Here is a 23132-nt window from a genome sequence, read left to right on the forward strand (position 1 = left end):
AGGGGACAAAGGTCACCCCAGGGCCCTTTGCACTCACCCTCACGGAGTCCCCAATGCTCTCCCACCCTTTGATGGGAATATGTACTGTGAAGAGTGGAGGTGGGGAGGGGGTCTGCGGGTGCCCTGCCCCCCAGCGCTGGCCTTCCTGTCCACTCGGAGCTGGGGGGAATCTGTGTCTACTATGGGGGAGGAGTTCAGCACCATCTCCCTGATCCCCTCCCCGTTAACTGACCCCAGGGGAGTGTCCACCCCAGCCTCTGCTCTGCCTGCCCTGTGGGGACCCCAACATCCAGGCCACCCTCTTCATGGTGCTACAAGCCCTACCCTGGGGCCCACACACTCCTCACCAGGAAGCCCCACATAATAAAGTTCTGTCTTGTGTAAATTTCTGTGCGTTCCCAGATGTGTGTCGGTGTGCGTGAGTCCCGGCCAGCGCCTGCCCGAGACCAGAAGAGGTCACAGTTCTTCAGGGTCATCCACAATGAACTTAGGGGACTTTTACCCACACAAACAAAAGCCCAGAATTCTAGGACAGAAGTTCAGCTTCTTATAGAGGTTCCCAAGGTCACACCCCTGACCACCCCAGTGACGTAGGGTCCTCCTGCCTGCGGACCCATCAGGTTGCCCCAATTCCTGGAACTTGCTCAGGAGATTCAAGGAGAGACAGGCTCCTTCCCAAATGTGGACACTAGGAGACACCCCTCTGGACACCTAGGAGGGTGCATCAAAGGCCAAAGATGGGTTTGAACACAGGTGGCTGCCCCCTCAGCCACCTCCTTGTTGGATGAAGTGGGGAGGAGATTATCCCCTGGAACTGTTATTTCCTCTACTAACAAGAGACCAGGGTGTGGTCTGCTGATTTTCCAGAGACCAAAGCCTGGGTCCAGGCACTGCCAAGAGAAGATGCCCCGTTTTACAAGAAGAAGATGGGAAATCAAGTCCAGGAAGTGGCAGAGCAGGGGGCTGCAGGTCCAGATCTCACATCCAAAGTTGGAGGCTTTTCAGGACACCTGGCCCCGCATACCGTCCACCCCACTGCCCCTCCACGACAAAGCCGCATGGGCCCCTGGGGCTGTACGCAGGGAAGAGCAGCAGAGGCTGATCTGGAAGAGAGTTTATCAGAGCAGGCGCATCTAACATGGCCCTTTCCCTAGTTTTCAGAGGAGATGAGTAATCCACATGCTTCCAGGATCACCCTGCAAAGGGTGGTCAGCCCCGCGGCCAGCAGACCCGAATGTGGCCCCTGTCCTGGAGATGGAGAAGCCCCCTGTCTGGGGTCTGGCAGTGGCTGTCCCCGATTTTGGAGGTGCAGAGGCTCTAGAAGCCGGCTACCCCAGTTCTGCTCTAGAGCCGCTTTCTCCCCGCCCTTGGGGCCCAGCTTCCCTCCCCCAGGGCCACGGCCCCTCCCGTCAAAGGAAGTGAGAGGGGCTGTGGTAAGAGGAACTGAGGGCCAGGAGCCGGTGAGGAACGGGAGCAGGGCCATGCCCAAGCCGCCCCCAAGAGCCCTCTGAGCCTGTGCCCCTGCCACAGCCCTTCCGGTGACCCCCCAGGAGCCGGACGCCAACCCCACCATGGTAAGTCCTCCAAGGGTGGGCTCTGGAAGGGTAGGGGTGGGTCAGCAGCCAGGTGGAGGTGCCCTGGAGATCAGCCTCGGAAGGTGAGGAATGAGGAGGACAGTGGCCGGCCCTTTGGGGTCCCTCAGTGCAGGTCAAGGGACCCTAGTCCCTTACCAGGCACAGGTTCCCATCTGACGATGCCAGGCTGGCTCTTGGGACCCGTGGAACAGCAACAGGAGGAGAGACGGTGTCCCCAAGGGAATCAGAGTGCAGGGACAGGGACCTGGTCCCTTCCTGGGGGACATCCAGGGAAGTCAGTGCTTAGCTCAGCTCTCATCTCCCCATGTGGCCTTGGACATGTCCCCTCTTCTCTCCTGGCCTCCGTGCACACAGATGTCATCTCTGAAAGGCTGGCTGTGAACGAGGTTCTTCAGGAGCGTTTCAGTGGGGACATTCAGAGGGCCTGTGGGTCTGGCCGTCTGAGTCCACCAATGGGGGGAGAAGCTGTGTCTCATGGGCCGGGGCGGGGGGGGGGGGTAGTGACAGTGTGGCTGTGTGGGTGGCGGGTGGTTTGGCTGCAGTGTCTACAGAGGAAAAGGTGGGGAGATGGTCACAGTGTTAGTGTCCTCGCTCGGAGCCACCCGCAGAGGATGGCCGCAGAGACCCCTGCAGACAGCCTGCGCGCCGAGGTCAGGTGTGTTGGAGAGGTGACCCGAGGCCTTCCTGTCCAGCCCAAGCAGCCCCAAAACACCCAGCAAGAGGGAGCGCGCTGGCTCCACGGGCCTCCCCAGGTCCCAGCCCCAGACCTCCTCAGGCCACTTCAGCTTTCAGTTTTTGTCACTCTGTCAACGAGAATGCGGGACAGGGACACAGGTAGGGTTCTTGGTGGTTGCAGAAAACAGCTGGGCAGGGCGAGGCAGGAGGTGGAGCGCGGGGCAGGAGCTGGGCAAGCCTGAGACCCTCCTGGGAGAGCAGGGGCGCGCCGGGCATCACTGGCCGGGCATCACGGGCTCCGTGGCCCACAGCCAGGCCTTGGGACAGAGACACTTCCAAGACAGCCGAGCCCGGGGCGGAGGAGCCCTGGTGGGCACTTGGCTCAGAAGAACACGGGAAGCGACTTGCTCCTTGGGAGATAGGACGGGGCTAGTGGGAGGGGAGGACAAGGAGGAGAGGTGGAGGAGGCCACCATGGGAACGCCACCTCTGCCTGTGGGGGCTGGACTTCCTGCAGGGACACAGGACTCTGTTCAGAAGGTCTGTGACAGAGCACACGGTGTGCGCCCAGGACACAGTGGCCATTCCGGGGCGGGGCTCAGGTGCTTCTGGAGTCAGCCACGGGAAGGGTGCGGCCGACCCTGGTCACTAGGGAGGAGTGGTCACCGTCGGCTGCAATGGCGGCTGTTGCTAAAGGTGGCTCTTGTCTCTGATGTGGTGACAGGGGGTTAAGACTGGTCACTGGACTTTTCTAATGGACGTCTTGGTGACCCCTGGTGATGGATGGACCGACGGCGGTCTGGTTGCTGTTGTTGGAGCTGGGTGGCGTTGGGGTGTCCTTTGCTGTTTGTAGCTCGTTGCTGGGTTTGGGGGTTGGGGTGGTTTTGGGGTTTGCCTGTTTTGTCATGGGGCTGGGGTGTGACCGCACCCCGCACTGAGCGCCACCCCCAGGCCGCGCTGGTTTCTGGTGAGGGTGCTCCCACTGGTGAGTGGGAGCACTGGCGGGTCAGTGCTGCATCACGGCGTCGCTGAGGTGGCCGGCTGGGCGGCTGCTGGCCAGCAGTGTTGCTGCTGGTGGGTGGCTCCTGGGCTGGTGGGTGGTGATGGGGGCGGCGCAGAGGAGGATGGAACAGGTCCCTCCTGTTTCTGCTTGACTCTGGCTGGTGCTGGCACCGCTGTCATTAGCAGTTTCTGTTTGACTGACTGTGGGCTGCGGGCTGGAGGCGGCAACTGGCTGGCACTGGTGGTGACAGGAGGCTAAACGTGGTTGTTTTAAAGGGACCGACAGAAAGCAGACCATGATGTGGCTGCCTGGTCTAGGGCCACTGGCTGTGGAGCTGGACAGGAGAGACTGGAGCTGAGAGGGACCAGAGGTGAAAGTCATGAAGACTGAGCCCAGCTGCGGGGCGGGGGACGGCAAGAGCCAGGGCCAGGGAGGTGTTTGCTGGGCCTGGGCCCCACTCGAAGGCTCTTCTCCAGTGAGCAAGAGGGTGAGACCAGAGCTCCCCAGCTCCGGCCTCCATGTGGGGTGTCAAGTCCCCTGACCCTGGACCGTCTCCAGCAACCAGACAGAGAGCCCCGCTCCAAAAAGATGGGGATCCCTACCTGTTGGATAATGGCTCCGGCTGGACCAAGAGGAAACAGACCCTCTGCTTCCCCAAGCGGGAGGGCAACCCTGGGAGCCTCTGGAGACAAGGATGCTGTTTGCACAGCGTGGGAGGCAGAGCGTGGCCCCGAGCCCGCGGGGCGGGGGAGGCAGACCAAGGTTCCAAGGGCAGCCCCGGGGGACCAGGGGTCTTGGTCCCAGCAGCAGTGCCACCACATCACATCTCCTCCCAGCAGCCATAGCCCGTGGGACCCCCGAGGAAGGAAGTGGTCTTCTGTGCTCTCTCCAGACCAGGGCTCTTGCTCCTCCTCATGCAGGAACAGAAAGCTGGGAGCACTCGGGGTGACTGGAACAAGCTCCCTCCCTCATGGCCTTGGGCCTCCAGGGGCCAAGCCCGAGGCTGCTGCAGAGGGCAACGGGGAGGCTGGCATGTGCGTGTGACAAACTCTGCCCCGTGAGGTCTACGTGCTCCGGGCTCCCATATTCCAGATGGGGAAACTGAGGCAGCGGGCGGTCAGGCAAGTGTCTGCATAACCAGAGCGGATTTCAGCTCGGTCACTCCCGTGACCACACAGTCAACAGCCACCTTGGCACCGCCCGCCCCTCCTGCCAGGAGGTGAGAGGCCACAGTGGAGGTGGGCACTGACCCACATGCCCTGGGCTGCCCATTCCCCTGAAGGACCCCTGCCCATCCCTTCAGCCTTATTTAGAACTGGACACTCTGCTCACTCCAAAGAAGCTAGACTCTGGCGTCCCTGACACACACCCCGAGACCTGCCTCCCGCTCCCCTTCCCCAACACAGGCCCCTTGGGCAATCTCTCCACCTACTCCCAGAGGAGGGTCATCTGCGCAGGGTCTCAGCCTACCTCAGGCCCAGCAGAGGCTCAGGAAGTGTGCTCACTACAGGGCGGGTGCCCTAGCCCTACAGCAGCCACCACCTTGACCACAAAGAACCCCTCCTCCCTTTCGCACAGGGCAAGTCTGTCCCAGACTATCCCTACCCCTCCTGCCTCTCACCTTGGGGTAGCAAGACCTCTCTGCAGAGCTGAAGGAAGAAGCTACCTTCCCCTTCCCACCCTAGCACCTCCAGCCCCTGATGGTCTTTCATAACAGCCCCAGCAGGTTGAGTCATACTCAGCTTGTGGTCAACTGTGACCACAACCTCTTCGTTACACCCCCACCCCAAGGAAGGGGCTCATGGGTAAACAGTTGAAACTTGACCCATGGTAACTTGGAGGGCACAGAGAGAGGGATGCTTAGAAGACAGGACAGGGAGAAGTCTCTTCCATGGTACTCCATTCATTCATTCAGCAAGTATGTCCTGACCAGTTCCTAGATCCTAGTCCTCTGGAAGCTCATAATGGAATCCCTGTGAGAGGAGGGGAGACAGGGCTGAGAGTGAGATGGTCCTTCCAGAGCCACAAGGTGGTGAACTGTCAACCCAGGACTTGAAGACCACCTGTCATGCATGTGCCAACATCCTTGACTGCCCCTGCACACCCACGGACAAAGCCTCCTCTCCCTTCCATGCACACGGCCTGGGCCTTGATGATTGGCTGGAGCTAAGAGTGTCTGGGGGCCAGGCCCTGGGGACAGGATGGAGAGGGAAGGGATGGCAGGCCTGCGAGACACAGAGGCTACTCTGCAGAGCAAGGGAAGAAGGGAGGGACAGGAAGAGGAACCAAGCGCCCAAGGCCACCACAACCAGATGGCCAGTGCACCCAGTCAGACACAGCTGGCCTCAGGCCTCTAGTTCCAGCAAGAGGAAGTGGCCTTGGGTCTCAGCTCAGCCGGAGGGGCCTCACTGCATGAAGAAAGGACCAGCCTGAAAGGGGAAGCCCTGGATACGCCTGTCTGTTCTCACCCCATCTGTCCTCATCTGACTTGAAGCACCAAACCCAGCCAACTCTGACCCAAACTGTCAGACAGTCTGGTGTGTTCTCTCTTCCCACGCAGCCACGCTCCTGCTGTGTGATCTCCAGGAGGTTACCTAACCTCTCTGTGCTCTCTGCACAGTTTCCTCTTCTGCAAAATGGACTTGATAATCGTAACAAACTCAGCATGTGTTGAAAGGATGAGATAATTCACTTTAAAAAGCTTAGGACAGTGCAGAGGTGTGGCTTGCCTAGCAAGCATGAGGTCCTAGGCTTAAAGCCTGGCCCAAGAAAACACAAACTTAGACTAGAGCCTGGCGCAGAATAAACGCCTGCAGGGTCTTAACGACTGCTGTCATTGTTTCCCAACCTCAGCACTCACAGACCCACCCCCCCAGCTCCTCAGAGACAGAATCCACTTCCTGTCCCCCCCACCACTGATGCTGGGCTGTTCAGGTCCCCCCAGCCATCGGCTCAGACAGGGAGCAGACCCCCAGCCCCTAGATGGCGAAGGACACCTCTTCATTCCCAGTCTTCGTCCTCCCTCCTCACCAACGCGCTCTGGTCTCCCCATCTTGAAAACAGGAAACCCCGTGACCCCACCTTTCCCCCAGCTCCTTCCCTCTTCCTCTTCCCAACCAAAGTGTCTGACACCTGTCCTCACACCCCCTCCCCCCTCAAGCTGACTTCTGACCCTGAGGTCTCTGACCCCCTCCCTGGGGGCCCTGGAGGGTGTGGCCAATCCTCAGTAGCTGGTGGAATCTCCCCACCCTCCGCACCCCTCATCCCAGCTCAGCCCCAGCTGGCCCCGCCCTGCCCTCATCCCGGCCACGCCCCCTTCTCCCAGCCGGCTTGCCATCCAGGCCAGGGCACACGGGACTCCCTGAGGGTCACAAAGAACTCGTGTGACCCCAGTCCTGCAGAGAGAAGCGCTCAGGCCCGAGCAGCAGGAACACCTCCAGGTGCGCCCCTGTGACCAGGTGTGTCCGTGAGCACACAGCCCCACCTGCAGGCCAATACTGAGGGGTGGTACAGTGGCCACTTCAACAGCACTAGCAGTGTGACCTTGGGGGACATCAGCTTCCTAGATGTTGAACTCGGTGAAATCTGGAAAAACTAAAACCTCCCTTTGCCCTTGGTGGTCATGCGGCTGCAAAAGGCAGTGGGTGTCAATCATGCTGAGCGTGTGCAGGCTGAGCCGACCCCATCCAGAGCTCTCAAGTCCAAAATGCTCCCAAATCTGAAATTTTTGAGTGCTGACATGATGCCAAAAGTGGACAACTTCACCCCTGACCTCATGCGACAGGTGGCAATCAAGACGCAGGGTGCACTAAAAGTAGTGAACAAAATCGCCTTCAGGTCAGACACGGACACAGGTGGAGCAAAGGCAGCTCACATTAGGACTTGGGTCCATCCCCGGGACGTCTATGAAATGCAAATACACCAAATCTTTTAAAAAGAATTTAAATTCTTTTATTTTATTAATTTTAATTATTATTTTATTTAATTTTAATTTTTTTATTAATTCTTTCAGGCATTTTGATTATAATTACCACGGGTATAGATTTTCTGTTTATGCATAAAACAGCTTGGCTCTAGGCTCCAGTGATTATAAGCAGGTTTGTCACTTACATGACCATCTGCCTAGGTGGGGAAGGGGCTGCAGGTGTGCAAATTTAGCACCCACCCTGAGACCCACCCAGTGAGTGCCAGTCATATCCCCATCTCTGAGACAACCAAAAATGTTCCCATGATTCCAAATGTGCCTCCAGGGACAGTATGCCCCGCTGAGAACTCTCCCCAGGCGAACCCCAACTCACTGGCTCCAGCACAGCCTTTCTGGTCCCCTGAGCCACCCCTACACATTCCCCAGGGCCCCAGACTCAAAGCATCCCTCGCTGAGCTCATCACCAGCTTCTCCTGCTGGGTCACCACCTGGTTGTCACCTTGATCTTTACCTTAAGCCCAAGCCATGTCCTCCCCCCTTTCCTCATTCAGTCCCCCTCCTACCCACCCTTCCTCTCCACCTCCCAGGCGAGGTAGCACCCCAGCTCGGGGCTCCCCAGTCCACAACTGCCCCTCCCCGTCCCCAGGCCTCCCAGCCAGGCTCCCAGCTCCAAGCTCAGTCAGTCGGGCCAAACTCCTTGTCTTGACCCTGGAGGACCCCTGCTCCATTCACTCACCCTCGAACTTTTCCTCACTGACTCAGTGCTGACACCTCAAGAAGCCGGAGACACTGCCCTAGGGGACACAGAGGAGCTGGGTGTGCCGCGTCCAGAGTGTGGATGCTGAGGGACACGCGGGAGGCAGCAGGGGTTCAGAGGAAGCACCTCACCTGTTCTGTATTCAGGAAGTTCTCTCCAGAGGGGATGTCCCCTGAGCCCATCACAAAGGATGGATTGGCTCTGAGGAGGCCAGGAAGGGCGTCTGACGGGGACTGGCATTCGCTGAGACCCGGAGGACTCAGGATGAGCACTCAGGCTCAAGATCCCCTGTGGCATGCATGAGTGGGAGGGCCACCGGGGCCGGAATGGCCTTTCAGCCACACAGAGATGGGTCAGGGTCACCACGTGAAAGGTGCACACTGATGACTCGGCCGGGGCCGGTGGAGGGGTTCAGGGGCGACTCCCTGCTCCACCCGCCCCCTCCTCGGCCCTCCAACTCTGCCCAGGGCGGCGCCTCCCTGTCTGTCTACCCGCTTCCCAGGGCAGCCTCTGGCGGGCACAGAGGCTGGAATCCGTTCTCCACCATCAGACTGGGGCTCCCATTATCCACCCGGGACACAGAGCCATGTCCTTAGGCCACTGTCCTTAGCCAAGCCACGCCACGCCCAGCCTCGGTTTGCCTCCTAGCCTGTGTCCCACGATGACGATGTGAGGATGGCAGTGTGGCGGCCCCAGCACCATGTCCCCCAGACCTGGCGCATCACATGAGCTTGGTCAAATGCCCATCAGCCTCGTCGTTCTTCCCACCACTCGGGCTGGGCAGGAGTACCCACCCCAGCCACCTGGTTCCCCAGAGCGTTTGATCCTCAGCCCTAGGGAGCGGGGCCACCTCCCCCCCCGGCTTTACGGATGGGGCAGGGGAGGCCCACAGCACTACCAGGCTGCTCGCCAAGATTAGGACCCAGCCCCAGCCCCACACCAAGGCGGGGCTCACTTCAGCCCTGGTGTTCCTCGACCACCCACCTCCCGGGCTGAGGGGAGTCTGGAACCGGCTGTGCCCCTCCTGCACTGGAGAACACCTCCTGGCGGACCCTCCGATGCTGGGTCCAGCCTTCTCCCCCTCTGACCTAGTGTTGCCCACACCACTCTCCTGCTCCACCCTGTCCGTCTCCTCTCTGCCCAGACACCCGTCTCCAACTCCCCAAACCTGCTGGAAGAGTGGGTCCTCTTTGGAGATTGGTCTTGGTTCCCAGCATCCTTTGCTCTGGAATATTCCTCTGAAGTTCCGTTTCCTTCTTTGCCCTGGTTCACTCAGCAGATCTCCCTTTTGGGACTAAGAAAGGACTCCCCCCGGGTCCCAGCCTCCAGAAGCTCCTGGCCTGGGATGGGGCACTGTCTGCAGGAGGGACACCTCCGAGCCTGAGTTTGCCACCAGGGACGCTCCAGGGGGCTGTCGCTCTCTGTTGCCAGACTCCTGCCGGGCAGGGGTGTCCTGGACAGGAGCAGCAAGCGTCCCCAGAGAGACCCTGAATCTAGGGCACTGGATGAATTCACTTGAGCTAGAGGGTGGGGGGGTGCCTGTGCCCGAGTCTCCCCCAGGGGCCCAAAGAAGGGCATGAGGAACTGGGGGAGGCGAAGGGAAAGTCCGGAACTGATGAGGAGCAAGGCCAAAGAGAAGAATGTGACGGAGGAGACTGGGCCAGATGTCATGGGCTGAGATAAGGAATAGTGTCACAGCAAGATCCAGGACGGAGGTCACAGCCCCAGGTTGGGACACATGATCATGTGGGCAGAGGGAGGAAGGAGGTCTCCCCAAGGTGAAAGGGGTTAGCTGAGGTGGAATGTCACAGAGCAGCTGGGAGGGAGGGAGGGAGGGGGAGGGAAGGAAGTGAGGACCAGGGTGGGGGGTTCCCCAGCAAGGCTCCAGCCTCCCTCCTCCTGCGCCACAGCCTGTGAGGGCCCCACTGGGCGGGCGTCTGTCCTCCGTGGGGGGAGGTATTGAAAGGAGGGATGAATGCACAGAAGGACCAAAAAAGAGGCCTGAGGGATGGACCCGAGCCGTCCTTCTGTGGTCAGAAGCCTGAATGGGCCTTGCCGCCCCTCGCGGGGTCCCTGAGGTGGGGAGGAACAGAAGTGGCTAAGGTGACGCCCATCCTGGTGGTGGTGAGCAGGCGCCCAACCGCAGCTCACCCTGCCGCACGCGCACACCCAGGGCAGCAAGGAACGCTTCCACTGGCAAAGCCACAACGTGAAGCAAAGCGGCGTGGACGACATGGTGCTGCTGCCCCAGATCACCGAGGACGCCATCGTGGGCAACCTGCGCAAGCGCTTCATGGATGACTACATCTTCGTAGCCTGGCCGTGGGCAGGGGGCAGGCAGGGAAGGGATGCAGGGGCAGGGGAAGGGCTGGGCGGAGGGGGGGATGGCAGGTGGACGGAGACATTAAGGGAAGGACATGGAGGGCCTGAGCCATGGGCAGAGAGTGGGTGCATGGACAGAGGGAGGCCGGGCGTGGAGGGCCCTGGGCTGGAGACCGAGGGCAGATGAAGTATCAGTGGGCTATACTGTGGGGGGTAGCTGTACCTGTCCCTCCTCCCCCTGCCCCAGGGTCACAGTCCCATTTTCTGGACGAAGCCCAGTTTTTTCCTAAGAGACTCGAGGTACATCTGAGCATCTCTGTGTCTCCCTCCAAGTAACGGGGCTCAGGGAATCCCCAGGGGAGCAGAAGGAGGCCATAGGGTCCTTGAAGGTCAAAACCCTCCCAACACTCCGTGGTCCTTAACCGTCTCCCAGACCTACATCGGCCCGGTGCTCATCTCCGTAAATCCCTTCAAGCAGATGCCCTACTTCACTGACCGTGAGATCGATCTCTACCAGGGCGCGGTGAGGCCCGGGTCAGGTGGGAGGAACAACCCAAGACGCCCAGCCCCTGGCCTGGGCTGACACCTGCCCTGCCCCCCCCAGGCCCAGTACGAGAACCCCCCGCACATCTACGCCCTCACAGACAACATGTACCGCAACATGCTCATCGACTGTGAGAACCAGTGCGTCATCATCAGGTACGGGGCGGGGCGGGGGACCCTGATGGACCCTCCAGCCGGCGCCTGCTCAAACATCACCTACCCCAAGGGTGGTTTCCTGGAACTCCCAGTCCCAACAGCCTTGCTCTTCCTCTCTGCCCCTTCCCTCCTCCTGGCTTGCTTCCCTCGCACTGGGTCACTCCCGGTATATTTTATTGATTCATTCTGTCACTGGCCATCTGTCCCTTGTAAATGTCGGCTCCATGAGGACAGGGATTTCCATCTGTCTTGGTCACTACTATGTCCCCAGTTCTTGGAATAGTGCCGGGTACACCATAGGTGCTCAATCAATGAATGAGTGATGGGGCAGGCACTTCTACTACCCCCACCCATTGATCACTCCTTCTTCCCTCTACCCCAGTGGAGAGAGTGGAGCTGGGAAGACAGTGGCCGCAAAATACATCATGGGCTACATCTCCAAGGTGTCTGGCGGGGGAGAGAAGGTCCAGGTGAGCGGCAGCAACAGGACAGGCCGGGTCTCCCCCAGCTGCATCTCTGCTCCACCTGACCCCGACTGACCTCTTTCCACCTGCCTCTGCCCGCAGCACGTCAAGGACATCATCCTGCAATCCAACCCGCTGCTGGAGGCCTTCGGCAATGCCAAAACCGTGCGCAACAACAATTCCAGCCGATTTGTAAGTCTCCACCACCCACCTGGAGCAGCTGCTCCCTCCAAGCCAACCTTCTCAACCCCCCCAGACCACATACACACACACACATCACACACGTTCACACATGCACACACACGCACACACACGTCACAGACATGCACACACACGCACACACACATGTGCACACGCACACACACAGACAGGACTACAGTCCCTGTGGAAATTTAGCAGGAAACGCCTACTTCTGGAAGGGAGACTCACTTCCTACTTATGGTCCGTTTGAAAAAGGGTCCCCCGTTGTCAGGACTGTGGAGGCCATGACACCTCTGTGTAACATCCTTAAATACTCCCCTGGGGCAGCCACGAAATCTTCCTTTTCAGATTTCAGGTCCAATTTATTCCTCCATTCATCCTTTCAACAAAGAGTTCTTGGGCTTCTTTTTGTGGGTGTCAGGGGCTGGGTAAACAGATCTGGACTTATGGTCTGGTTCTGCCACTGTTTAACTGTGTGGCCCAGTTGGAAAAAAAAAAATGATGTCATCTCTTGAGGCTCCCGCTGGCTCATCCATAAAATGGAGACGATGTTACACTGCGATGTAAATAGGCCCCACACCTCGCGCCACCCAAACACTCCAACATGGATATCACTGATCATTGTCCAGTATACATTTGAAGCTTTTCTTTAACTGCATACTGCAAAATACATATATCCAAAGTGGACCACTCTAATTTTTATGTGGTGCTGAGGATTGAACCCAGCGTTCAATCCATCACCATGACTCCAGAGTTCCCGCTTGGCCCCTTGGTCAACCTCTGCTCCCAACTGACAGTAGAAGCAACCACTTTTCTGATCTATTGTTTGCCATATATTCATTTCACCTGCTCTAGAATGTCATCTAAGTGGAATCACATAATATTATTGTTTGAATAATACACATAAAAAACACAGATGAGGGCTGGGGTTGTGGCTCAGTGTCAGCACACTTGCCTTGCACATGTGAGGCTCGGGGTTCAATCCTCAGCACCACATAAAAATAAGTAAACAAAATAAAGATATTGTGTGCATCTATAACTAAAAAAATTTTAAATATTAAAAAAATGGATGACTGTCAAAACATATATACATTTTACTGTACAATTTTAGTGTACAATACGATAAATAGTCATTTCATGCTATAGGTGTTGTGTAAGATGACGATGTAATTTGTATTGTTTTTGGACAGGGGTGGTAGAGGACTTTCTTCCCTCTAACCTCTGGCCAGAGCAGAACTCAGATGGTGTTAGAGACCAAAGAAGGGGTCTTTGGGGCCCTTGTCCTGGGTCTTGGGAGAGCATACAGGACATGCCAAAGGACCACGGGGATCCACAGAGACGTGGAGGCCTCTGTGTTAGGCGCAGGGACGTGGAAACTGGTTGATAAAATGTGATGATCCCAGGACTGTGCATCCAAGCAGGTAGAAAGGTCATTGCTTGCCCAGGGCACAACCTGAGCAAAGGCCAAAGGGGAGCAGCTGGTGAAAGGAGCAAGTACTTTATAAGTGGGTGTAGGAAGAGGAAGGAGAGAGAAGGCCAAGTGAGGAAGAGACAAGAGAAGCAGGCTCCCAAGACCCTTCCTAGGCTTTGCGCCACCTGCACTCTGGCCCTGGGGACTAATGTGGTTCTTTGCGATTCAGGGCGTTATCATTTATGGTGCATCATAATCATACCTAATAGTGGACTTCAGTGTGACACATTTATACATGCACATAACATAATTTGGTCAGTTTAATTTGGACACTGGTCCCACCCAGTGTCCAGCCGCTGGTTCTGCAGCTGGTGGCAAGGATCCTACAGAACTTCCCCTTCTCCTCCTCCTGCCCTCCCCCAGGGTACTCCTCTACCTGGCTCTTCTCCGAGATCCACACCCACCATTTTTCCCCCTTTTTTCTCTCTGGATTCCACCTAAACCCAAATGACCCTTGATTTTCTGAGTCTGGTTTATTTTGCTTAACATAAAGCTCTCTAGTTCAATTTGTTTTCCTGCAAATGACGTAATTTCGTTCTTCTTTGTGTAGTCTGTATTCTTATTGGATGGGGGTGATAGAAAGTAAAGCTCCATCTGTTCAGAGACCTCCTTTTCTTTCTCCGTTCACCTGTTGATGGGCCCCTGGGCGGTTTCGTGACTTGGCTATGTGAATGGTGCATGGATCACTACGGTGTGATGACTTTAATTCCTTTGGATAAATAGCGAAGAGTGGAATAGCTGGTTCCGTGGTGACAGCTGGTTCAGTGGCGGTGCAATTCCGAGTCCTTTGAGGAACCTCCACACTGACGTCCACCGTGGCTGCACTGATTCACCACCCCACCACCAGAGTATACGTGCTCCTTTCCCTGCGTCCCTACCAGGATTTACTATTTGTATCCTTGATGTCTCCAGGGCAAGTACTTTGAGATCCAGTTTAGCCGTGGCGGGGAGCCAGATGGGGGCAAGATCTCCAACTTCTTGCTAGAGAAGTCCCGTGTGGTCATGCAGAATGAAAATGAGAGGAACTTTCACATCTACTACCAGGTGCAGGGAAGGGGCCCATGGGGATGGGCCACAGGAACCCCAAGTGGACCACAGGGATTGGGAAGGGAGATAATGGGAAGGTCAGTGTCCAGGGAGCCCACGAGGGCTGTGCTGGGTCAGCTCCAGAAGCTTGAGCATCGCTCACCCTCCAGCTGCTGGAAGGGGCCTCGCAGGAGCAGCGCCAGAACCTGGGGCTCATGACGCCCGACTACTATTACTACCTCAACCAGTCAGACACCTACAAGGTGGATGGCACTGATGACAGGAGCGACTTCAGTGAGACCCTGGTGAGTACCAGACACCACTGCAGCCCTCAGCCAGTCCTTAAGCCCAGGGAAAACCCTCTCATGTTATAAATAAGGTAACTGAAGCCCAGAGAGGAACAGAGACTTGTCCAAGGTCACCCAGCAAGTGAATGAAAGAGCCAGGCCAGGCACCCCAAATGTTCTGACTCTGAATCTATGCTATGGCCCCAGGGGCAGGATGGAAGCCAAGGTTGGTTTTCCCTGTTGTGCCCACAGAGTGCCATGCAAGTCATTGGGATCCCACCCAGCGTCCAGCAGCTGGTTCTGCAGCTGGTGGCAGGGATCCTACACCTAGGGAACATCAGTTTCTGTGAAGAGGGGAATTACGCCCGGGTGGAGAGTGCAGACCGTGAGTGTGGGCGCTGGGGAGAGAGGGGAGCCTACCTGTGTGTGAACTGCTTCCTCCTGATTCAGAACCCACGAGGACAATGTCATTGTCACTGGGCAAGATGTGGAATCCCAAGGGGCTGACCCTGTCCCCTTTTGCCCTGGCCTGGCAGTCCTGGCCTTTCCTGCCTACCTGCTGGGCATTGACAGCGGGAGGCTGCAGGAGAAGCTGACCAGCCGCAAGATGGACAGCCGCTGGGGCGGACGCAGTGAGTCCATTAACGTGACCCTCAACGTGGAGCAGGCAGCCTACACCCGTGACGCCCTGGCCAAGGGACTCTATGCTCGCCTCTTCGACTTCCTGGTGGAGGCGAGTGGAACCGGGGCTGCGGGACATGGGCTGTGGGGCTAGGTGGGCACCCGGTGCCTACCAAGTCCTGGGCTTGAGCCCACCAAGCAGAAGAGGCAGACTTGACTCCTCATCTCACCAACTCCTGGCTGGGGATGGAGGCGACTCTCAGCACAGGCGATGGGGGATGGGTGGGAGATCCAGAAGCTCCTATGGCTGTGGCACGCAGCCCCAGAGGGAAGGGGCTGCTGGAGACTCCAGACCTGGACTGGCATCAAGGCAATGGGGATGGGGGGGTACATTTGAGAGCCAGGAGGAGGAGTGTTGAGGGGACAAAGTGACAGACAGATGGGGGCAGAAAGGAACAGGACATGTCAGGGCCAGTAACAGTCAGGACCGTAACAAACACGAATAGCCCTTAGGCACCGTCCTAAGTGTTCTATGTGCATCGACTTCTTGAATCTTCAGAAAAAGACCCATAAAGTACAGATTAAGCATCCCTAATCTGAAAATCCCAAATCCCAAATGCTCCAAAATCCAAGACTTTTGAGCACTAAAATGATACCACAAGTGGAAAATTCTGCCCCTGACCTGATAGACTGTCAAAATGCAGATATGCCAGGCACGGTGGTGCAGGCCTGTAATCCCAGTGACTCAGGAGGACTGCAAGTTCAAAGCCAGCCTCAGCAACTTAGTGAGTCCCTAAGCAACTTGGGAAGTCCCTGTGTCAAAAAATAAATAAATAAATAAATAAATAAATATATATATATATATATATATATATATATATATATATATCTGGAGATGTAGTTCAGTGGTAAATTGCCCCTGGTAATCATACATATATAATATGAAGGTACACTAAAAATATTGTATAAAATGAACTTCAGGCTATGGGTAGAGAGTGCATATAAAAGAAGTGAGATTTGTGTTTGGATTTGGGTCTCATCCCCAAAACATCTCATTATATACCTGTAAATATTCCAAAATCAAAACTCTGAAACACTTCTGGTCCCAAGCATTTCAAATAAGAAATACTCACCCTATAGTTGGTTTTTATTTGTTTGTTTTAGAGCTGGGAACTGACCTCAGGAGCACTTTACCACTGAGCTATATCTCTAGTCTTTTTCTTTTTTATGTTGAGATGGAATCTCACTAAATTGCTGAGGCTGGCCTCCAACTTGTAATCCTCCTACATCAGCCTCCTGAGCCGCTGGGATGACAGGCAAGCACCACTATGCCTAGCTATAGTTGCTTTTTAATTAGTTTTTGCAGTGCTGGGAATCAAACCCAAGGCCTCACATATGCCCACAGGTGCTCTAACACTAACTATACCCCCAACCCAGTAGCTGCTATAATTAATCCATTCTTTTGTGTATGTGTGTGGTGCTGGTGATTTGAACCCAGGGCCTTGTGCATGCAAGGCAAGCACTCTACCAACTAAGCTGTATCCCCAGCCCAATCCATTCTTTTAATTAATTTATTTTTTGAGACGAGTCTCACTGTTGCCCAGGCTGGTCTCGAGCTACTGATCTCAAGGGATTCTCCTGCCACATCTTCCCGAGCATTGACACTACAGGTGTGCACCATGACACCTAGCTTATTAATTCGCTTTAGAGATGAGGAAACAGAGACACGGAGAGGTTAAGTGGCAGAGGTGGCTGCCAGATCAGGGACCCCGATACTCAAACACTTGGCTCTCTCATAAGGGTGACTGATTACAAGGTGGGAGGTCAGACCATGGCACTAGAGAGAAATTGGTGAGAGGGGACACGGTCCATGAGCACAGCTAAGAGCACATCAGGAGAGTGCTGACCAGATGCCCACTGACTGCTGTCCCCGCCACACTACAGGCCATCAACCGCGCGATGCAGAAGCCCCAGGAGGAGTACAGTATCGGTGTCCTTGACATCTACGGCTTCGAGATTTTCCAGGTTTGGCCACTGCACCTCCAACCCCCAACCCACACCTGTCCTCCATACAACCTGGGGTAGCCCGTGGCCACCTAGCATCAGCCCACTGATGGAGGGACCCTTTTTCTCCCTGGCAGAAAAATGGTTTTGAGCAGTTCTGCATCAACTTCGTCAATGAAAAGCTGCAACAAATCTTCATCGAGCTCACCCTGAAGGCTGAGCAGGTGGGCAACGCAGCCAAGTGGCATGGGATGGGTATCGGGGTGGGGTAGGACCTTGAGAGTCACCGAGCCACTGGGGAGACCCCAGCCCCTGGTCCCCACCTCCCTGCTTGCCCTCTGTCAGCCGGCTTCCCAGCACCACCATGAAATCCTAGCATCATCAACTCAGAGAAAGGGTTATTCTGGCCCACGGCTTTGGAGATTCCCATCTAAGTTGGATGGACCCATATAGCTTTGGGCCTCTGGTGGGGGTGCCAGATGGCAAAGCACATGTCAGAATAAACTGCTCACCTCGTGGCCAGGAAGCAAGAGAGAGAGAGAGAGGAAGGGGAGGGTCCCATAAGTCCCTTCAAGGACATACCCCTAATGGCCTAAAGACTCGCACTAGGCCCCATCTCCCCTAAGTGCCACCACCTCCCAAGAGCACCACTCCGTGGACCAGGCCATCATACAGGCCTTTGGGGGACACTCAGCATCCGCACTGCAGCCCCCGCCGGCACACCACTGCATTTCCCTCTGCCTCGGAAGCTGGTGGTTTATCCACCAGGTCCTGTTGAGTGTCCATCTGGGAGGACCAGAAGCAGGGACACGGTTCCCTGGCACTTCCTGCCTGCCCCACCCAGGGCCAGAGACAGGCCTGGGAGAAGAGATGGGTGGCACTGGGCACAGCTCCTCCATCCACTCCTCCCACCCCCTTCCCCCCAGGAGGAGTATGTGCAGGAGGGCATCCGCTGGACCCCCATCGAGTACTTCAACAACAAAGTCGTCTGTGACCTCATTGAAAACAAGCTGGTGAGGACTGACCCACTTCCAGAGGTCTCACTGGGCCCTGGAGCTGGGCCTGGGGGACCCGGGAGTGGGTTATGGCAGCCTAGGGCCCCTCTAGCCTAGGCCCAGGTCTCCAGCAGATGAAGCACAACTGAAATATCCCCTCAGCCACCTGATGCTGGCCTCTGCCCCTCGGCTCAGCTTTCATTTCTTCACTGGACATTCCCCTGGGCTCAGAGGGGTCAAAGTCATGAATTTCTCCTGGGGGTCCCCCACTATCTCCTGCACCCCGTGAAGCACACATTTCTAAGTCCTCTACCACCAAAAACCACTTTTTCCTGCCCGCGGGAAGGAACCCTGGGTCTTGCAGTTAGGTAGGAGCCTTCCCACTGGAGCAACACCAGCCTCACTGCCACCATTGGGGCGAGTATTATGCGCCCTCCCCGCCCCCTCCAGCCCTCTGCACCTGCTCACCTCTGGGCTCCCTCTCTGGGGCTGGCGACTGGCCAGGGCAGGACCAGCCGACTAAGTTGCCCTCTGCTCGCCCTGGCAGAGCCCCCCGGGCATCATGAGCGTGCTGGACGACGTGTGCGCCACTATGCACGCCACAGGCGGAGGCGCCGACCAGACGCTGCTGCAGAAGCTGCAGGCGGCCGTGGGGACCCACGAGCACTTCAACAGCTGGAGCGCGGGCTTTGTCATCCACCACTACGCTGGCAAAGTGCGTGCCCCCGCGCCCGCCCCGCCGCTGTACTCCCCCTAGGCGACCCCTCACAGACCCCAAGGGCTCCAGCTTGCAGCCCTGCAACACCCAGATGGGAAGGATCCTTCCAGGACCCCCAGCCAGGGCCGCAGGGTTCCACCAACATCCTCCTCCGGCTCTCTCCCTATACTGACCACAATGATGAACCCATGGACCGCAGCCACCACCCAACCAGGAGCTCTTCCCCCAAACTGCCTGCACCCACCCCTGGTCCCCCCAAGGAACTCTCTGGTCTCCGATCAGGGCCACAGCCTGCTCAGCCAAAAGGGCAGCTGCCCCAGTAGACAGGCAGGACAACTTGGGCAGCAGGCACCAGTCCCTCCCCTCTGCCCAGAAAACCCCCAACCTCAATGTGAGCAGCAGCCCCTGACTCTGGAACCCCCCTTCTTATCCCATTTTGGAAAGTAAATCTCCCAGGCCCCCAGGCCCATGCTACAGGCTCCCTGCAGACCCTACCCAAGGCTCCAGCAAGCTCCTCCCTGGCCACTGCCTCTTCCCCACTGGGAGGACTATAGACCCTCTCCTCATGCTCCTGACCTCATGGGGTAGCAGACATTCCCAGGGGCCCCTGCCCAGGCTGCCTCCCACCATCCCCCAAAACAGGTGGGAGTGCCTGTCCTCAGCCAGGGCTGCAAAAGCGGGTGTATAAAGAGCCCCCTCTTTAGAAATAGCCCCAGCCCACCACCCCCTATCAATAGCCAGGGCTGTAGACCCTCCCCAAACACAGCATCCACAACCACCAAGTGACCAGGATGAGGAAATCCAACCTTGGGAGTTAATATTAAGCAGCAGACTCCTGGGCACCCCCTCCCGGGCTGCAGTTCCCCACCCTCCAATCTGAACCCTAACTCCTACCTCGCCCTGGCTCTGATCCAAGGAGCAGGATTTCAACCCCCACATCCCTTCACCTGTGACTTGGGGTCACACACTCTAACTTGAACTTCAGACATCCAGGGAGCCCTGGTACCAGTGGTAACCCCCAATCCTCTATTCTAAACCAGAGATCACCCCAAACCAGAGCTGTAGCTAACTCTCATCTTCTCACCCCAGAGCAGGTCCACCCCCACACACCCAGTCTCTGGGCCTCACCCCCATGACACCCCCCCCCTCCAGGTCTCCTATAACGTCAGCGGCTTCTGCGAGAGGAACCGGGATGTCCTCTTCTCTGACCTTATAGAGCTGATGCAGACCAGCGAGCGGTGAGTGGCCCGGGTGTGGGGCCTCCAGGCAGAACCCCCATGGGGATGGAGGGAGGATTGGGGACCACTCCATCTTCCCCAGAGCTCCCACTGTGGCACTGATGCTGTGGGGGTGGCTCTGTGGCCAAGGCATGGTTCTGATCTCAGAGAATCTCCAGGTGCTGGGGATGTAGCTCAGTGGTAGGGCCTGGCGTGCTGGGGCTCTGGGTTCCATCCCAAGTACAGGTTTGGAGAGCAGCTCCAGGTACTCAGGATCCCCAGCAGAGACATCCAGGAGCCCAGGCATCCACTGATGACTGTGAATCAGCCTCCTTATATCAAAGAAAACATTTGGCATTTGTCTTTTTGGGATTGGCTAACGTCACTTAGCATTATCTTCTCTGACTCCATCCATTTACCTGCAAATGCCATGATTTTATTCTCTTTTATTGCTCTGTAATATTCCATTGTGTATATATACCACATTTTTTATCCATTCATTCACGGAAGGGCATCTAGGTTGGTTCCACTGTTTAGCTATTGTGAATTGTGCTGCTATAAACATTGATGTGGCTGTGTCCCTGTACTAGGCTGCTTTTAAGTCCTTTGGGTATAGACCGAGGAGAGGGACAACTGGGTCAAATTGTGGTTCCATTCCCAATTTTCCAAGAAATCTCCATACTGCTTTCCATATTGGCTGCACCAATTTGCAGTCCCACCAGCAGTGTATGAGTGTGCCTTTTTCCCACATCCTCGCCAACACTTATTGTTGTTTGTATGCATAATAGCTGCCATCCTGACTGGAGTGAGATGAAATCTTAGAGTGGTTTTAATTGGCATTTCTCTAATTGCTAGTGATGATGAACATTTTTTCATGTATTTGTTGATTGATTGTACATAATCTTCTGAGAAGTGTCCCTTCAGGTCCTTGGCTCATTTATTAATTGGGTTATTTGTTTGTTTTTTGTTTTTGTTTTTGTTTTTTGGTGTTTAGCTTTTTGAGTTCTTTATATACCCTAGTGATTAGTGCTCTATCTGATGTGTGAGGGGTAAAGATTTGCTCCCAAGATGTAGGCGCTTTATTCACCTCACAGATTGTTTCTTTGGCTGCGAAGAAGCTTTTTAGTTTGAGTCCATCCCATTTATTGATTCTTGATTTTAATTCTTGTGCCACAAGAATCTTATTAAGGAAGTTGGGGACTAATCCCACAGGATGGAGATTAGTGCCTATTTTTTCTTCTGATAGACGCAGGGTCTCTGGTTGTATTCCCAAGTCTTTGATCTATTTTGAGTTGAGTTTTGTGCATGGTGAGAGATAGGGGATTAATCTCACTTTGTGGCATATGGATTTCCAGTTTTCCCAGCACCATTTGTTGAAGAGGCTATCTTTTCTCCAATGCATATTTTTGGCACCTTTGTCTAATATAAGATAATTGTAGTTTTGTGGGTTAGTCTCTGTGTCCTCTATTCTGTACCATTCACCAGTCTGTTTTGGTGCCAATACCATGCTGTTTCTGTTACTATTGCTCTGTAGTATAGTTATCTCAACATCATAAAGGCTATCTATGCTAAGCCCCAGGCCAACATCATTCTAAATGGAGAAAAATTGAAGGCATTCCCTCAAAAAACTGGAACAAGACAGGGATGTCCTCTTTCTTTTTTTTATAGTGATAAAAGTATTTTATTATTTGATTATGTTGAAGATTACATGAGTGTAAACATTTGGTAAAATTCATCAAAACTACAAAGCAGGTGCTTAAATGTTTGCATTCCATTGTATGCAACTGCTTTCAAGTCCTCTAGCACTTTTTATTCTTTGATGTGTGATTGATCCTTTAAGTTTCTATCTCCTTTAGTGCACTTTCCTTGCACCATATTCTTCTCAAAAAAAAAAATGCTGGAACAACAAATTAAACTTGTTCTCCTTTACCTAGTCAAACAAGCATCATTGGAGAAACAGCACTGAGCAGATTCAAGCTAGCACAAATTTATTCCTCCCAGTTTCAGCTGGTTGCTCAGTACCATGTATGAATCCTTTACATGTTCTTAGTTATGGCCTCTTCACTTCAAATCAGCTCCTTTTATTTTAAATATTGAGGATTATATCTTTTTTATTGGTTGTTCAAAACATTACAAAGCTCATGACATATCATCTTCCATACATTTGATTCAAGTGGGGATGTCCTCTTTCACCATTTCCATTTAAAATAGCTCTTGAAACACTGGCCAGAGTAATTAGACAGATGAAAGAAATTAAAAGGTTACACATAGGAAAAGAAAAACTCAAATTGGCACTATTTGCTGATGATATGATTCTATACCAGGAAGACCCTAAAGGTTCCACCAGAAAACTCCTAGAACTAGTAAATGAATTCAGCAAAGAAGCATGATACAAAATCAACACCCATAAATCAAAGGCATTTCTGTATATCAGTGACAAATCCTCAGAAAGGAAAATGAGGAAAACTACCCCATTCTCAATAGCCACCCCCAAATAATAGAATACTTGGGAATCAACTTAACAAAAGAGGTGAAAGATCCATATAATGAAAATTATAGAACCCTAAAAGAAAGAAATCAAAGAATACCTTATAAGATGGAAAGATCTACCTTGCTCTTGGATAGGCAGAATTAATATTATCAAAATGCCCATACTTCCAAAAGCACTATACAGATTTAATGCAATTCCGATCAAAATTCCAATGACATTCCTTATAGAAATAGAAAAAACAATAATGAAATTTATCTGGAAAAATAAGAGACCCAGAATAGCTAAAGCAATCCTTAGCAGGAAGAGTGAAGCAGGTGGCATCACTATACCAGAGTCTGCATTTTAATAAGACCCTCCTGAGGATCCAAGGGCACATCAGAATTTGAGAACCATTAGTTTAGATCAGGGCTGTCCAATATAATCGTATCCAACATCATTCAAGTAATTATTTTTAAACAGCCTATTGAGGTGTAATTTCCATGTCATTAAGTTTTCCCATTTATGAAATGTAGAATTTAATGACTTGTAGTAAATTGACAGAATGCAGGTGCAGCCATCACCACAATTCAACTTCAGAATGTTTGTTTCATCCTAAAGATTCCTCATGTCAATCTACAGTTAATCACCACTTCCACCACCTGTAGAGTTCTAGTAAGCAACAC

General features: G+C 54.4%; 1 protein-coding gene across 1 annotated transcript in view; it reads left to right on the plus strand.

Moving 5' to 3' along the window:
* Positions 1-1463: 1463 nt before the first annotated feature.
* The window catches only part of Myo1f (myosin IF), a 34864-nt gene continuing 13195 nt past the window's right edge, over positions 1464-23132 (plus strand). Inside the window, exons 1-15 of the mRNA XM_026411841.2 lie at positions 1464-1574; positions 10128-10265; positions 10710-10799; positions 10881-10975; positions 11358-11445; positions 11542-11631; positions 14024-14155; positions 14308-14442; positions 14677-14809; positions 14961-15157; positions 16990-17070; positions 17187-17273; positions 17976-18062; positions 18592-18759; positions 19915-20000. Coding sequence (XP_026267626.1) covers positions 1572-1574; positions 10128-10265; positions 10710-10799; positions 10881-10975; positions 11358-11445; positions 11542-11631; positions 14024-14155; positions 14308-14442; positions 14677-14809; positions 14961-15157; positions 16990-17070; positions 17187-17273; positions 17976-18062; positions 18592-18759; positions 19915-20000 — 1610 coding nt within the window. The 5' untranslated portion in view covers positions 1464-1571. The remainder of the gene's footprint in view (positions 1575-10127; positions 10266-10709; positions 10800-10880; positions 10976-11357; positions 11446-11541; positions 11632-14023; positions 14156-14307; positions 14443-14676; positions 14810-14960; positions 15158-16989; positions 17071-17186; positions 17274-17975; positions 18063-18591; positions 18760-19914; positions 20001-23132) is intronic.

Source organism: Urocitellus parryii, chromosome 3 (genome assembly GCF_045843805.1).
Source record: "Urocitellus parryii isolate mUroPar1 chromosome 3, mUroPar1.hap1, whole genome shotgun sequence".
Classification (NCBI taxonomy): Eukaryota; Metazoa; Chordata; class Mammalia; order Rodentia; family Sciuridae; genus Urocitellus; species Urocitellus parryii.